The 15,723-nt window shown below is 48.0% G+C and overlaps 1 protein-coding gene across 1 annotated transcript; it reads left to right on the top strand.

The window, feature by feature from the left end:
* Nucleotides 1-9,515: 9,515 nt before the first annotated feature.
* LOC134511098 (endonuclease domain-containing 1 protein-like) lies at nucleotides 9,516-13,599 on the top strand. Its single transcript, XM_063324520.1, has 2 exons — nucleotides 9,516-9,817; nucleotides 11,894-13,599. Exons 1-2 carry the CDS (start codon nucleotides 9,533-9,535, stop codon nucleotides 12,437-12,439), a joined length of 831 nt encoding a protein of 276 aa, XP_063180590.1. The 5' UTR covers nucleotides 9,516-9,532; the 3' UTR covers nucleotides 12,440-13,599.
* The last annotated feature ends 2,124 nt before the right edge of the window (nucleotides 13,600-15,723 follow it).

Here is a 15,723-nt window from a genome sequence, read left to right as displayed (position 1 = left end):
CACTGAATTCTGCATCCCCAATGTCGAAACTCAGGATTTTCTCACGCATCTTCTCTTGGCAATGGCCATGTTCCATGAAGTGGGATCTCCAGCAGAAAACTAAGCCACAAAGGAAGCATCACTGGTCCTCTTGGGTTGTGCTTGGCCCTCTGAGGTCATCCATTTGGGCAGAAAGGGAAGCCTAACAGGGTAAGACTGCATCATGAGGGGAAGAGTCAGCCTAGACTGGGCATAAGCTGACTCCTGACTTGCTTCATTACATCCATGAGCTGGCTTTTGGGGTACGAGGAGGTCTGACTCAGAGTGAGTCACCTGCACAAACAGCTTTTGACTTCACTTCTCAAGCACCCCAAATTTGCATCTAGCCCATAGCTAGTTTAGCATGAGCTCATCCTCATGCTAGGTGATTTCTGATGCTAACAGCAATTTTGGGCTTGAGTAACATGCAGAGCATTACTCTGAACCCAGGCAACCCTGCCAAGAAGTAAGAAAAAAATGTCTGGTCCTCACCCTCTGTTGGCTTCTCCAGCCACATCAAACGACTGGATCTAAGAACACAAAGACTGAGTTGCATGCAGTGCATCCTTCATCCTGTTCCTTGATTATTTTTCTGTTTTTCTCCCAAGAGAGCATCCTGACACATCAGAAAGGTGCTGGTGAATGCAGCAGAACCTCCCAGAAGGTTACAAAACTCCCCTGAAATTCCTGCTGGATTGACATGCCAAGGTGACGAGCATGAACAAGGAGGGGTTGTTTGCATCAGAGGTCTGTCCATAAGGAAAGGGATTTGGAAAAGGATAACTTCTGTTAACCCCAAGCAACGCTACAGGCTTGGGGCAGAGTGGCTGGAAAGCTGCCCGGCAGAAAAGGACCTGGGGGTGCTGGTGGTCGGCCAGCTTAACATGAGCCAGCAGTGTGCTCAGGTGGCCAAGAAGGCCAACAGCATTCCGGCTTGTATCAGGAATAGCGTGGCCAGCAGGAGCAGGGAAGTGACTGTGCCTCTGTACTGGGCACTGGTGAGGCCTCACCTCGAGTGCTGTGTTCAGTTCTGGGCCCCTCTGTACAGGAGGGACATTGAGGTGCTGGAGCGTGTCCAGAGGAGAGCTACCAGGCTGGTGAGGGGTCTGGAGACCAGGTCACATGAGGAGAGGCTGAGGGAGCTGGGCATGTTGAGCTTGGAGAAGAGGAGGCTGAGGGGAGACCTCATGGCCCTCTACAGCTACCTGAAAGGAGGTTGGAGAGAGGTGGGTGTTGGCCTCTTCTCCCAGGTGAATAATGACAGGACCAGAGGAAATGGTCTGAAGTTGCGGCAGGGGAGGTTTAGATTAGATATTAGGAAGAATTACTTTACTGAAAGAGTGGTGAGGCACTGGAACAGCCTGCCCAGGGAGGTGGTTGAGTCTCCATCCCTAGAGGTGTTTAAGAAACGTGTAGATGTGGCACTTCAGGGCATGCTTTGGTGGCAGAGATTGTAGGTTAGTTGGTTGGACTCGGTGATCTTAAGGGTCCTTTCCAACCATGGAGACTCTGTGATTCTGTGATTCTGTATTTTTATGTTATGCTTCAGCTAAGTAAGTATTATAAAAATGGAATCATGTATATAGGGATGTGAACATAAAGTGGGACTCATCTCGTGTCATTTTAGAGGTGTAAATCGGAGCTTGTCACCCTGGGAACCCTTGTAGTCATCAGAGAGAAATAAGCATTTTTATAGCGTAATTCACTTCATCTGCCTGGTGTGAACTGTGCCCTGGAAACGCGTATTCACTTTTCATTGACTCTAGAGGGGATGCTGAGGGTTAGCTCTTCAACAGGGACCATCCTTCTTAGCCATCAACAGAGCTCCAGAAGCAAATCTGGTAGTGATTTGCTGGGGGGGGGTGTGTTTGTCTGTGTTAGTTTGGCTTCATCAAGGGCCGTTTTCTTGTGAATACAGCTTAATTAGGAAATGTTCCTGGCCAGTATTTGAGTCCTGGCTACGTTCTTCACCCACGCATCGTGACGCAGCACCGAGATTCTGCATCTGAGCACCGTCTCTCTATTCCCACTCGTCCTCACCTCTTCTGGCTGCAAATTTTAAGTAGCAGGTAGTAGCGAGCAGAATTTGTTGATTTTAGATTTAGTCACAATCTTTAACATGAAATGCACTTGGAAAACATACACTTCTTTTGTCTCAGGCAAGCAATAGAGGGTCTCACACTGACCATACGCACTTAAGATAAGCGCTTGGCTTGTGCTCCTTGTCTGTGGTAAGAAAAAACGCCATCCTGCTGTTGAGAACAGCAGGCTGTTTGCTTATGCTCTCTTAAACACAAATCCTAACTTAAACTTTAGATTGTTGAATGAACTCCTAAAATCAACCTCCTAATGGCATTTTAGCGCCTAATACCCAGTGGTTTTATCACCTTCCCAAACGCTAAGTGTTACATCTGAATCCTTTTATCACAAATACGTTCAGGAATGAATGAGCGTGAGCACTGAGTAAGATTTATGAACGAAGGATCTGTTTACTTAGAATGCTGGATTTGTCAGTAATGGCAAGAAAGTCACAAATACATAAAATTACAAAGCACAAAGTTAAGATTATACTTAAGAGAAATGAGGTCTCTCTTGGCAGCTTCAGCATCTCCAAGGGCTTTCTCTTAAATCACACCTTCTGTCTCTTAACAGAAGATGATGCCTGTATTTCGGCAGGATCTGTGACCCTCCTGCGGTGCAGCGTTACCACGTCTCTTCTGGCTAGAGGCAGGGCAGCGGCCACTGACCGACTAGAGCTGACACCTTCAGAGGTGACGTGAAGATCAGGGTTGCCTGCCATGGCCCTCCCTGCCATGCCACATCCAGGGGCTTTAGGGGATGCCAAGTCTGGCAGAGACAACCCACAGCACAACCCCTGAGCAAAGGGGGTTCCTAATCACTTCCTAATTAGTGACGAGGCTTCTCCTTTGGAATTTGGTCTGACATATTTCCGCTGACAATCGGCAACCTCATTTCCAGATAGAGTGAGCCAGCAGCCTCACTGGAAATCTTCATGTTGATGTAACTGCTAATTACCCTCGGCGTAATTAATATGCAATGGCACAGCCTGTATTTATTGCAGAGAGGGCCAACCTGGGGCTCCTGAGCAGCTGAAGCGCGGTTCTCACAGTGCGGTGATTTTCAGTGGATAGCAGAGGAGCTGGGTTGGTGCAGAGACCATTGGATATCATCAGTCTCTCCGTGTGGGGCCAGATGAGCTGATGAGGTCTCCTCTGGTTGGCATCTATCCCCCAGAGGAGTCTGAACCAGGGATCTGAACCAGGGATCTGGAAACGTGCCCTCCTCTTGGCTCTCTGAGGTACGTGGTGTGTCTTTGTGGCTTTGGGCTGTGGAAACACTTTAATGTACAACTCTCAGGGCCAGGGAATTTGGCCATCTGCTGCCTTGTTATAATTTTCCAGACAATATCTGAGTGTGTCCCCGCAGGGTGTTGGGGGGAGAAGATGGGAGATGCATCTACCGTAGGGTCATAGAAATGTTAGTTGGAAAGATGAACTGGAGGACTAATTCAACCTCCTGCCTGAAGCAGAAGCACTGACAGCTCTAAACCGGCTTAGCTGTGGTTTCATCCAGCTAAGCATTGAGTCATCTCTGCAATTCATCATTTGTCATTTCCCAACAACCTGTCACAGAGCTGTACTACCTACCTAGAGACGTTTTTTTATCCTGCTGCCCAACCTGCACCTCCCAAGCCACAGTCTGTGGCTGCTGCCCTTTGTGGTACTGTCTGGCTCTACCACAAAGAGCTTGACTTCGTTATCTTTGCTCTCCGGAGTAGTTCCAGGCAGCTATTGGGCTGCCCTTCAGCCTCCCCTTTGCCAGACTCAACAAGACTGAATCCCTCAACCTATTTTCCTAAGACATGTGCCCCATGCCTCTGACCACCTTGATAGCATCTCTCAGAGCAGCTCCAGACCAGTCAAGTCTCAACAGGATTTGAGAGACCACGTACCTGGTGAAATCCTATCCCTAATATTGTCTTCCAGGAAGAGAAATCAACAGAGGCTTAATAAACAGGTTGTATCAGTAATTAAAGATATTTCATCCTTGTAAAAATATATCTGTATGCAACCACAGTGTGGATTAGTTTCCATACAGACCAACCTGTTCATGAAATCAAAGCGCAGTTGCGAGTGTTGCTATCTATATCTTACGGAAAAGTGTGCTTTTATCGCTGCATGGTGGAAGGAAGGAAATCCCACAAATCCAGGCTCCAGAGTTGCTTTAATGTCTTGGGACTTCCATTTTACCTAAGGAACAACAGCGGGATGTGAGATACTTTCCAGTCCAACCTACTACCCTTTGATTTCCCTTGCTGTCAGCGAGACCAGCAGTCAACTGTAGCAGCGCATCAGCTTGGTGCTGCTGCTTTCCTCCAGATAAAGTTTGCACCTCACTGGAGGTGCGAGACCCGCTGCCCATAAAGGTGAGAAAAGCCTGGAGGTAGGGGAATGGGACGTGACCCAAGCTTGAAGGAAAAGTGCATTTCTTCACCAAATCGCCTTGTCAGGCTGTGCTGAAGGCAGGGGTGGACTATTTTGGGTATAGCATTGAAGCCACCGTGCTGCTAAGTTGAACGAGGGAGCCCTTTGAGGGAGAAAAAAACTGGAGGGATGGAAGAAAGGGGTCTCACAAGCCCCAGAAAATGCAAAAGGACAGATCCCACATCTATCTAGACCTCCCCTTTGGTGCTAATCTTTCACCACCCAGGCCATGTGAGGAGGCATCGCAAGGAAGGTGTAGTCAGGAGCGATCTGTGCTTACTGACCCGAATGTGCGTGGTGCCTCCTTTTCCTCTCGTGAGTATGCACCTCCTCCATCCCTGACCCCAGCCCTGACCTCACTGGCGGGATTTCCCCATCAATTCAACACTCGCCTTTTTCAGTGCAGCACCATAAAATCAGCAAGAAGCCAGCCCTCCCCACCCTGAGTCATGGGGTTGAGCTTCTTGAACTTTGAGCAAACAGGTTTTTTTCCGTGGGGAAACCCATCTGTCTGACATAATGTAGACTGCCTCTGCAACCACTTCTAGTCCACAAAAGGTATTAAGATGCAGAAGTTCTGATTTTCATACCACAGTGCAAGAACTGAGCTTCTTCCTGGGTACGTGGGAAAAAAGCTGCTTCAAAACCTGGAGCCGTGACCCCAGTGATGGCATGAATTGCCCTGCAATGCTTTTCCAGATATACCCTAAAACCAGAGACACCAAGAGAGGGGGTGGATTTATTGCACAAGGCTTTGTGTATCTAAAAGTCAGACATCTGTGACCGAGCTATCAGCTTAGACTGCCTTTATACTCAACACAGAATAAACACTTCAATTTGAACTATTTTACACAGTTTCACATTTTACATTTGCCAAATTTGGGCCAACACGAACTCATCTCTGGAGACACCTTTTTCTCTCCATTGACTATAAAGGACAGATTTGGAAATCTGTTTTTCAAATGCCTGAATTAGGATGAATGAATCCCATACAGAGAGATCTTGGGAATAGGTATCTTATTATTTCTCCCTTTGTAAGATTTTTATGTAAGATTATTTTAAGATTTCCATGTGCTAGAAGATAGATACAAACACAGCGTTCTTATTTTCCTTCTACATCAATATTACTTCACTGCTTTTAGCTGTCTGCATTTTACCTCTGCTCCCAGGCAAATATCCTTCTTTTTCCTTGCCACCATCACTTCATCCATCAACACCCATCCTGCAGAAGTACTGGCGCACATCTGTGGCAAAGGGTTTCGGTTATCGCCTAACCCTCCCCAGCGGACCCCATGCTCCTGCATGAGAATCAGAAAGTGAAAATAACGGACTGATTTTTGGTCTCCAAAGCTGAACGAGACTGAAAGAGTGAAAGTAACCACACGCAACCCAACAGCTCTCAGCTGGTGAGTATTTGTAGCAGGGTGATACTTCACCCGTGACAAGAAGGACACCCCGCTGTCCCCAGGTGTTACCTGCTCTGTGTGCACAGAGAGAGTCTGGTGGAGTTAATATAACTAAAGTTACCCAAATCACGTGCCACCTTTTTCAGCTGAGTTGTAATTTTTCAAAAACACTGCTTGATCCTTATGGGGAAAGGATGGATTGAATACATTTGTCTCCAAAATGCAAGGATTGCCATAAGTCAGCATTTAGGAGAATAGCTCACGATAATTGTTTAAAAATAATAATATACACCCGTTCTCCTTGAAGGCATTAGGCAACCTAGTAAATCTTTTACATCTTTAGCTTTTTTCCTGAATTTTTTTCCATAAATGTGATATTTTTTACATGGCCACGGACAAGGGTTGTGTTGTTTGTATGGGAGATGGGCCATGCATGGCAGGGCTGCTTTGAGGGCACTTGTGGAACACTGGGGAGGGACAGAAGAAGCAGTTGCTGCCTCTGCTGGGCACCTTAAATCTTTGGTCTGGTCCGGGTCAGCTTTTCAACCTTCATTTGAAGCTCATGCTCATCCAAACACCTGACAAGTAGGAACACACTTGGCATAGTGGTAGGGTGAGTCGTTCGTGTCTCAGCATCCTGGTTGTTGCAAAAGAGTGCGCTGGCCTTGAGGTTTCTACCCTCCCCCTCTGCCCTCGCTCACATCCACAGAGTACTTCCCAAAAACAGAGGTGACACACAGGTCAATGAGGCTGGCGTATCCAGCATCCGGACATCTTCATGTCCTGCCTGTGGCCATGGGATACCGGGGATCTTTGCTGCCCTCTAAGGAGAATGGCCCAGAACAGCATGCATCTCCTCGGTTCACATGTCCAAGCGATGTTTCTCTTCCTTGCATTTTGTTTTCTCTGGCCCATTTGGCTTCTGCTGCTGGGATTTACTCCTTGCTGAAGACCTGCACTGCTAAATCTACTTAGCATCTCTTTGGCTATTCATTTTTTCCTCCATGGGGACCGACACCTCAAGAGAAGGCTTTGGTGGCACCTCTTTTTCTGAAGTAGAAATAGTGCCCTCCTCTGACACTGCTGGTTCAAAATCTCCTTCTTCCTGCAGTGCAGTCACTAGAGGGATTTGCATCTCGTTGCATTAGGACAGCTACCTCATAGCTTGCCCTGCTTTGAGCAGGAGGTTGGACTGTGGTTGTAAGCATCTGATAGAAAGAAAGCTGAGGTAGATATCAGGAGAACATCCTCATGGGGAAGTCAGGTCTGGACTTTGATACACTTTCCCTAGAAAAGTGCTGCAAGTCCTGTTTCTTGTCAACCATGACATGGAAAAATTATTGGAAGTACTTCATCGACAGATCTCTGGGCTCCCAACTGGGAGAAGACTGGAGGATCCAATAGGATTTTTTCCATCTCTGACCTTTAAAAGTGGAAGAAATAGAGGTTTGTCTTACAGTACAGACCAGGTGGGAGCTGGCTTGCAGGAGACCTCGTTCAACATCACTCACATCACCTCTCCATCCAGAAAATGCACAGATCTGGACAACATGTAGGCACTGCCTACACTGACATGAAAGGCAGAATAGTGCCAGCTATTGAGCATTGGAGCACAGTCTTCATAAAAACCAGTGAAATGCCAAAGCATGATCTCTTAGGAGTAGGACGAGAGGTTTATGGCTTCATCTAGTTATTTCTGGTTATAACAATCAGCTTGTTGTTACAGTATTCCTGGACTGTTGTCTGTATTTTAGAAAGAGTACATTTTTGTATATACTCAGGGAAGTTTACCCACATTAATTAAGACTGTGGAGAAGTGGAAGAGTTTGGTTTCTTTCCCACTGCTTATTCGTTCACAACTCAACTGCACTCATTTTCTTCCACTTCCAAAAGCAGAGTGCCCACATAAGGATTTTAAACAGCTTCACTGGTCCACCGCAAGTGTTAACCCAGGCTAGCTTTTGCTGATACCAGTTTCATGGAAACACTTTTTGCCATCCAAGGCTGCCTTGCTGCAAATTGCCCTGCGTGGGATTTCACCATCAGGTTTTTGAAATCTTGACCTAAGTTTCCATTGCATTTTTGATATCACAGCTGGGTATATAGATTCTATTACCTAAGCTGGTATCTGTTTTGGCTGCTTACTGTTTCACTATGGATATTATAAGTCCTTTTTGAAAAAAGAAGGAACTTGGTGTTGACTGGCTGTCGTCTTCCTTTCTCTGTACATAACAACTTTTGGTGAGCGGCAGCACTTCAGCCATGACCATATACTTTACTGAGTTAAAAGCAGAGGACCAGCAAGGATTGCCTGGACATCAAGCTCAGCACTTTGCTATTCTGCTTCAGAAGTGCCATCAGATGCTGTTTTAGAGTCCCAGAATCCCATTGCTCCAATACCTCGAGACATGCGTTCAATGGCCAACCTCTTAAACTGAAAAAATGTACAGGATTAGACCTGCCAGCATCGGAGGGAATTTTGGAGCACTTTTCTCCAAATAGAAAGATCTCGCTGTCTGCTGAAAATCACATCAACAGCCGAGTAAGACAAAATAGGACCTGTTTCTCTTCAAGAAATAGCAATTCCCGCACCAGCGCCTTTTACTGTGCAGGAAAAACAATCAGCAAAGCTAAAGATGTGGGTCAGCAGGAATCCTGTGCCCCTCAGTATTGCTATAGCAGCAGCCAGGGTGCTGGTGAGACAGAGACGTCACCCCTTGTGCTTGCTGCTACCATCTGCTCGGCCTCTTCTCACTCTGTAAGCTCATTGTCTGGAGTTGGACGCCCCAAAAATGCAAGCTGAGCAGCAGGGCACAGCTTTCCCAATGTCAGCTGTCTGAGAGCCAGGACCTCAAGCTGGATCACTTTGGGTTAAACATCTGATCTAACTTCAGCAGAGGTTAATCCTGCTGCGAGCACAGAGGAGTTATGGAAGAGCTGCACGTCTGTGTGAACTTGGATGGGGACAGGGCTATATAGGAAGCACAGCATCGCTGTTATCTCCCTTCCAAATCCCCTGCAAGGCTAAAGCCCAGTGCAGCATTGCAGGTGGTTGGGCAAAGCATGGGCCCACCTGCAGGTCCGCTGCTGTGGGAAGGTCCTCAGAGCAGAATGGAGGAACCCCTGGGTTGCTGCAGGCTTTTTTCTCCAGTGCCAATGAAAAAAACTCCAAAACAAAACCAAAACCAACCCTGTTGGTGCTGGCATTCAGGACTCTGCCTTCCTGCTGAGCTCGTGGCCAACACAGGTAGGCTGGAAAAGGTGGCCTTGCCCAACAGCATGCCTCTGTTCCAAGAAAACTTTGCTGTGTGAGCTGATTAGACATGGGATGGGTTTGGGTCACTCCTCAGAGGGGCTGATTTCTCCCACTGCTGCCTCCTCTGGGCTATTTTAGATCTCACCTTTATTCCCCTGTTGATTTTTCCATATCCAGGAGGACTGAAGTTGTCCCCTCCTTGGTCTCTCATAGTCCCCTCCTCTGCCAGCCTTGTCCCACAAGCACAAAAAGGACTCCAGGCCATGATGAGCTTTCTCCAAGATAAGTGTCTCTCTGCATTTGCTCTACAGGTGAGCAAGAGCCCTTCACGTGAAATCCTCCCTGCGATGCTGTTGCTGCTGCTTCTGCAGGTCTCGGCGACCTGCCTCTGGCTGGGACGCAGTGAGGTGGTGACATCCTTTCAAGGTTCATGCCCTCAGTTTTTCTTCCGGCAAACCCCCCCAAATCAAGCCCTGGAACCGCAGAACCCAGCCTGGATCTGCCAGCGTTACGGGAACCAGTATTACTTTGCCACCCTGTACGACAGGACCCGGCGTATTCCCGTATACTCCGCTTACGTCTACAATCCCACATCTTGTCCAAGAACTAACCCATGGATGATTGAGCCCCAGGTGAGTGTCCTCTCCTACAGCGCGTCACCCTCCAGTCATTAAAAGATGAGCTGCAGCCTTTTAGCAAATACTTCTTTTTCCTCCCACCCCACCCCACCCCACCCATGCAAATGGACCCACTGGATGGGATTTGTCTCATCTACCTTCAAGCACCTTCAGCACACGAGTCCTCTGATGCATTTGAGACATCAGCAGGAGGGTGAGATGAGTCATATCCTAAAGGTGCCCATATTTCTGCATTGACCTTACAGGAACATTATTCTACATTACATTAATTGACATTCCATTAAGTCCAATGACACCCCTCCCTGTCCCATGCTGTGGTGGGGGACCAAATGATGGGGAAAAGACATCCAACTGCAGGTAAATTTGAGGGACCAGCTGTGCTGGGCTCTGATCTCCACCCTGAGCTGTTTTGTGTCCTTGACATAGCTTATTTGCTCCCAAGTAAGAGTCAATTTGGCCTTGTAAGCGGCATGAGAGAAGTGAAACAGTCCAGGTGAAGGCACACAGTGATGAGAGGGTTGGATTAACACAGTAAATTTGTTGAGTGACATTTCAGGCAGTGAAAAGTGAGTAGGACCAGTACCAGTCAAGTCAGAAGTGCGTGATCTCCATCCACCTGTGTCGCCCCTTACCACCGTTGCCTCCTGCTTGGTTCAGAAGGATCCACCAGACACACAGACCTCTGCAAGCTACAGGGCCCTCCCAAACGTCCTTCTGACAAACTTCAGACCATCAGTAAAAGAGGCCGAGTGAATCATGGGACAGATGAAGAGGAAATTCAGGTCATTGCTAGGGACACAGTAGCAGCGGGGAATGTAGGTGAAAATGCGGCACAGGAGAAAGCCATATGCCCTGTTCCAGGGGAAGGCTAAATACGTTTCCCTAAAAATGAAAAGAAAGGTGTCATAGGTATGAAAAACCCTTGTAATTCATAGGAACTCAGGCAACTAGTTTGGTGTTGCACTACTGCAGCCTCCACGTTTAGAGGGGACAGAAACTTCTGTTTTCCTCCTGGACCATGGACCCAGGGCACCTGAGAAATCTGTGGGTTTGTTAACATTTTTCAGAGGTCTTTTGGCAGTATTTAGGTTCCCCAGGTCTCTGGGCATTCTGAGCTCCTTGAAGAAGCCAATAATTTCTAACGTCTCTGCAGTGGTGGCACAGAAGGAACACACCTGTGCTCCCTGGCACAGATCAGCTCTGAGACACATTATTAGCACTGCAACAGCCGATCCCACTTGCATTGAGGTATTTTTGCTCACTCAGCAAAAAGCTTCATCCTCACAATGAACTACAGCCCTCCCAGGGAAAAATCACCTTGAGGACCAGTTTCCCAGCACATCTGCCATGAGATTAGAGGAGGCAAACACTGGTGTTTCAGGAGCGTGATACACCTGCACCAACCACACAAACTTCTTCCCGAGAGAGGGGTGAAGCAGGAGAAGGGCAGAAGGGTCTGAGTCCTCCTCATCTCCTCCTGGTAGGGCTCCATGGCTCTTCTGCCCATCCTCATCTCACCCTGGCCACCTTCAAGGACTCCTTAAGACCTTCAAAGAGGATATCTGTGTGCTTGTTTTCCCTAAGCTTGTAAAACACAAGGCTGTTGTCAGATTGGATTAACAAAGGCATGAAAATCTTCCATGGAGACTGAGAGAGCTCTTGTGGAAATGGGGCTGAATGGAGCAAAGGCCAGGGCTGATGATAACATGCTTAGATGCAGGTGGGACGATTAGGGAGAGCCCTGGGCAGATGTGAGATGTGGAGAAGGGGGAAAGGGAACCAGATGTGGCAGGGGAGGTGTCTCACCAGAGTCACCTTTCAAACCTGAGAGTGGAAAATGCTCATTGTCTCATGCATCCACCCACATTCCCACTGCAGGCTGGGTTTCAAAGGTCACAACTCAAATTGACAGCAGTCAAAATCTGAGCTTTTAATTTTTATTTTTTTTAACTTGTGTGCATCTGGGAGGAGCAGCTTTAGAATTGCACTCAGAGACTTCTGCTCCAGGGAAGCCTGATCCTTTACTCCCATCCCCAACACTAACACCTTTTCCTCTTCTTACCTGTCAAGCTGGTGGGTCCAACTTATCCCAAAACTATGGAAAAAACAAGTACCTTCTTAAAAGATTTCAACGTTACCTTAAAGCAACTCGGCGACAGCCAAGCTATCCTCAAAGACTACAGGGGCCTGAAGGGTTTGCACCGTGGCCATTTGAACCCCTGTGGACATCACAACGACTCCAACAGCATGAACGCTACCTTCACCCTCACCAACATAGTCCCCCAGGATGAGAAACTCAACATTGGTGCCTGGAAAAACTATGAGCAGCAAACGATGAAGAATAAGACCCAGGGCTGTAAGACCACCTACGTTGTCGTGGGCGCCGTGCCTGGGAACAACTATATCGCCAATGGGAGGGTTAATAAACCCAGCTACATCTGGTCAAGTGCCTGCTGCGAGGTGGACAACAACCACAGGAAGGCTTGGGCAGTCATTGCTGAGAACGACAAGAATGCGGTCACGCTCCTAACGCTGGGGGGGCTGGAGAACACGTTGACCCAACTCTACAGTGGAAACCAGGTTTCTCTGTTTGACAGCGCCTGTCCCCGGCAATAAGCCCCACTTCACATCCTGGGTGTAAGAGGCTCAGGAGCCTTCACCGCTAGCAGCATCACCACGTGTCCTGTGCAGTGTCCGTCCTGCTTCCTTCTCTAGTTGTTTTCCAGCTCTGTCCCTCAGAGCACCTTCTCCTCTGATTAAAGGGAGAGGGAGGCCAGCAAAGCCTCCAGCTGGTTTACTCTCCAGGGCAGTTTACTGTCCAGGGCAAGGGAGTCCTCGCCCTGGCCACTGTGAGGGGCAGGTTGGATAACAGCCCATGGGCAAGGAAATCAGAGCTTGTCGCTTAGAGTAGAGGAGCTTTGCTTCTTTTTTTTCCTTTTCTCCATGCCCATATGCAGATGGTAGTTCCTTCCTCTCCTTGTTAGATGTCACTGATAACGTGCTGCTGACTTGTCTTCCACCTCCTCAGGAAGGGTGTTGGTCTAGGGTGGCTCAGGTTGCCCAGAGAGGTTGTGGAGTCTCCATCTCTGGAGATACTCCAAACCCAACTGGACTTAGTCCTGGACAACCTGCCCTAGCTGACCCTCCTTGAGCAGGGGTCTGCACTAGAGGACCTCGAGAGGTCCCTCCCAACCTCAGCCATTTGGTGATGCTGTGATTTATGCTGGGGCCAGGAAAGCAAAGAGCCCAAGGATTGCTGAGAGTCTGTGAGGATTAGCCTACAAATACGCTCTGATCAACATAGCCAATGACCGCAGCAAAGGATAAAGGGAGAGAGGAAGGTGGAAAGGAGGAAGACAACTAAGCACAGGAGGAACATCCCAGCTCTCCTGAAGTCTGTAGACAGGTAAAAGAGGGAGAAGGAAGGCAATAACCTACATTAATCACTAAGCTCTCTATCCCTGAGCTTACATGAAGACGTGCTTATGTAAATTTGCTAGCAGGTTTTTGTTTGCTTGCTTTTGGACCACGCACCTTGAGAGCAGGAGCTGAGGTATCAGACAACCAGGCTCAGGGATCAGATATGTGGCAGGCTTTGACCAGCCAAAGATAGATTTCTGCAACACGCTGGTTGGATTTCATTCTCTGCTCTACTTCTGAACCTTTTCTGCAGATTTATGTTCAACTGATTTTGTGAAATATATTCAATGGGTGCAAAAGATCAGTGTATGCCACAGAGCTTAGTTTCTGAGTAGTTTTCAAAATAAACTATTTGCTGCAGCGCTGCATTGTAGGGTCACCTTACATGTGAATCGGAATTTGCTTCCCACTGGCATTTCCACTACTACTAATGCCCTAGTACCTATACATCCTTGCAGGAGGTAGGCTGTCCAAATCCCATCTGAAGATGCCGTAACACCTACAACAGTGTCACCATCTGACTCCAGTTACTTTTCCTATGAACGTGCATGAACAGAGTGGATCATGGTGCAAAGAGCTCATACAAACCTTCTCACTTACAGAGATACCAGCCTTAACCTGCCCCAGCCCCACGGTCCCCAGCTGCAGGAGCATCCTCCCAGGCAGCTTTTGTCTGTGATTTACTCTGGTTTCTGCTGCCCCTGGCTATGAACGGGGAATAGGGATACAGCCCTTCGGTGAGCCCATTGCTGGTCCGTGCATGGGGCGTGTGCCCCTGGTGTGGTGGGACGTTCCTCTGTCCACTGGGAAGATACTCCTGCACTGAGATGGGAAGATAATTTCACAGTTTGCTCTCTGTCCATCTGTCTTTGGGGGGAGCTCTGGGCACTGGTGGGTGGCTGGCATTTTAGAGACAAAGGAAAAAGGATTTTGCCCAGGAGCTGTGAGGGGATGCTGGGAGCTAAAGGCCGTTAGCCCTGTGGCTCATTGCATCGCCCGCTGGGGTGGTTTGAACACGCACACAGCTCGCAGAGGGCCCTGCCACTTCCCTGCAAAGGGCTGGATCGTGGAGTTTGCTTAGTCCTTTTCCAAAAGCACCGAAGGTTCAAACTCCTTGAACTGAACGTGTTGTCACTTCCTGTCCCGAAAAAGAAGGAAACAAGAAAATGAAGAACGTGGCATCATCTGGCCTCTGCTGGAGAAAGCAGCTGGGCAAAACTCCTTTGATGCATCCAGATTTTGAGCAGCTATAGCATTTTGCAAGTGTAAATACAATATGCTTGTTTGTAAAGCTCTCCAGGAGCGTCTCTGGCTGCCACGTGGGGAAGGCAGTCTGGGAGCACCTCGCTGGGGCTTTGCCATCTTCTGGGCAAGGGAGATGCCATCTCCATCTGCCGAGTCAGACACACTGAAGCTGTTGGATTTGCCTGTCTCTTCCATGGTGGCAGCAAATGTCTCGTGCGTGGTACATTTAATTAAAACTGTGGAGAAGTGGAAGAGTTTGGTTTCCTTCCCACTGCTCATTCGTTCACAACTCAACTGCACTCGTTTTCTTCCACTTCCAAAAGCAGAGTGCCCACATAAGGATTTTAAACAGCTTCACTGGTCCACCGCAAGAGTTAACCCAGGCTAGCTTTTGCTGATACCAGTTTCATGGAAACACTTTTTGCCATCCAAGGCTGCCTTGCTGCAAATTGCCCTTCGTGGGATTTCACCATCAGGTTTTTGAAATCTTGACCTAAGTTTCCATTGCATTTTTGATATCACAGCTGGGTATATTGATTCTGTTACCTAAGCTGGTATCTGTTTTGGCTGCTTACTGTTTCACTATGGATATTATAAGTCCTTTTTGAAAAAAGAAGGAACTTGGTGTTGACTGGCTGTCCTCTTCCTTTCTCTGTACATAACAACTTTTGGTGAGCAGCAGCACTCCAGCCATGACCATATACTTTACTGAGTTAAAAGCAGAGGACCAGCAAGGATTGCCTGGACATCAAGCTCAGCACTTTGCTATTCTGCTTCAGTAGTGTCGTCAAATGCTGTTTTAGAGTCCCAGAGTCCCATTGCTCCAATACCTTGAGACATGCGTTCAATGGCCAACCTCTTAAACTGAAAAAATGTACAGGATTAGACCTGCCAGCATCGGAGGGAATTTTGGAGCACTTTTCTCCAAATAGAAAGATCTCGCTGTCTGCTGAAAATCACGTCAACATCCGAGTAAGACAAAATAGGACCTGTTTCTGTTCAAGAAATAGAAATTCCCACACCAGCGCCTTTTAACTGTGCAGAAAAACAATCAGAAAAGCTAAAGATGTGGGTCAGCAGGAATCCTGTGCCCCTCAGTATTGCTATAGCAGCAGCCAGGGTGCTGGTGAGACAGAGACGTCACCCCTTGTGCTTGCTGCTACCATCTGCTCGGTCTCTTCTTGCTCTGTAAGCTCATTGTCTGGAGTTGGACGCCCCAAAAATGCAAGCTGAGC

The sequence above is a fragment of the Chroicocephalus ridibundus genome, chromosome 1, assembly GCF_963924245.1.
Source record: "Chroicocephalus ridibundus chromosome 1, bChrRid1.1, whole genome shotgun sequence".
In the NCBI taxonomy this organism is placed as follows: domain Eukaryota; kingdom Metazoa; phylum Chordata; class Aves; order Charadriiformes; family Laridae; genus Chroicocephalus; species Chroicocephalus ridibundus.
This window is presented reverse-complemented; position numbering and strand designations above follow the sequence as displayed.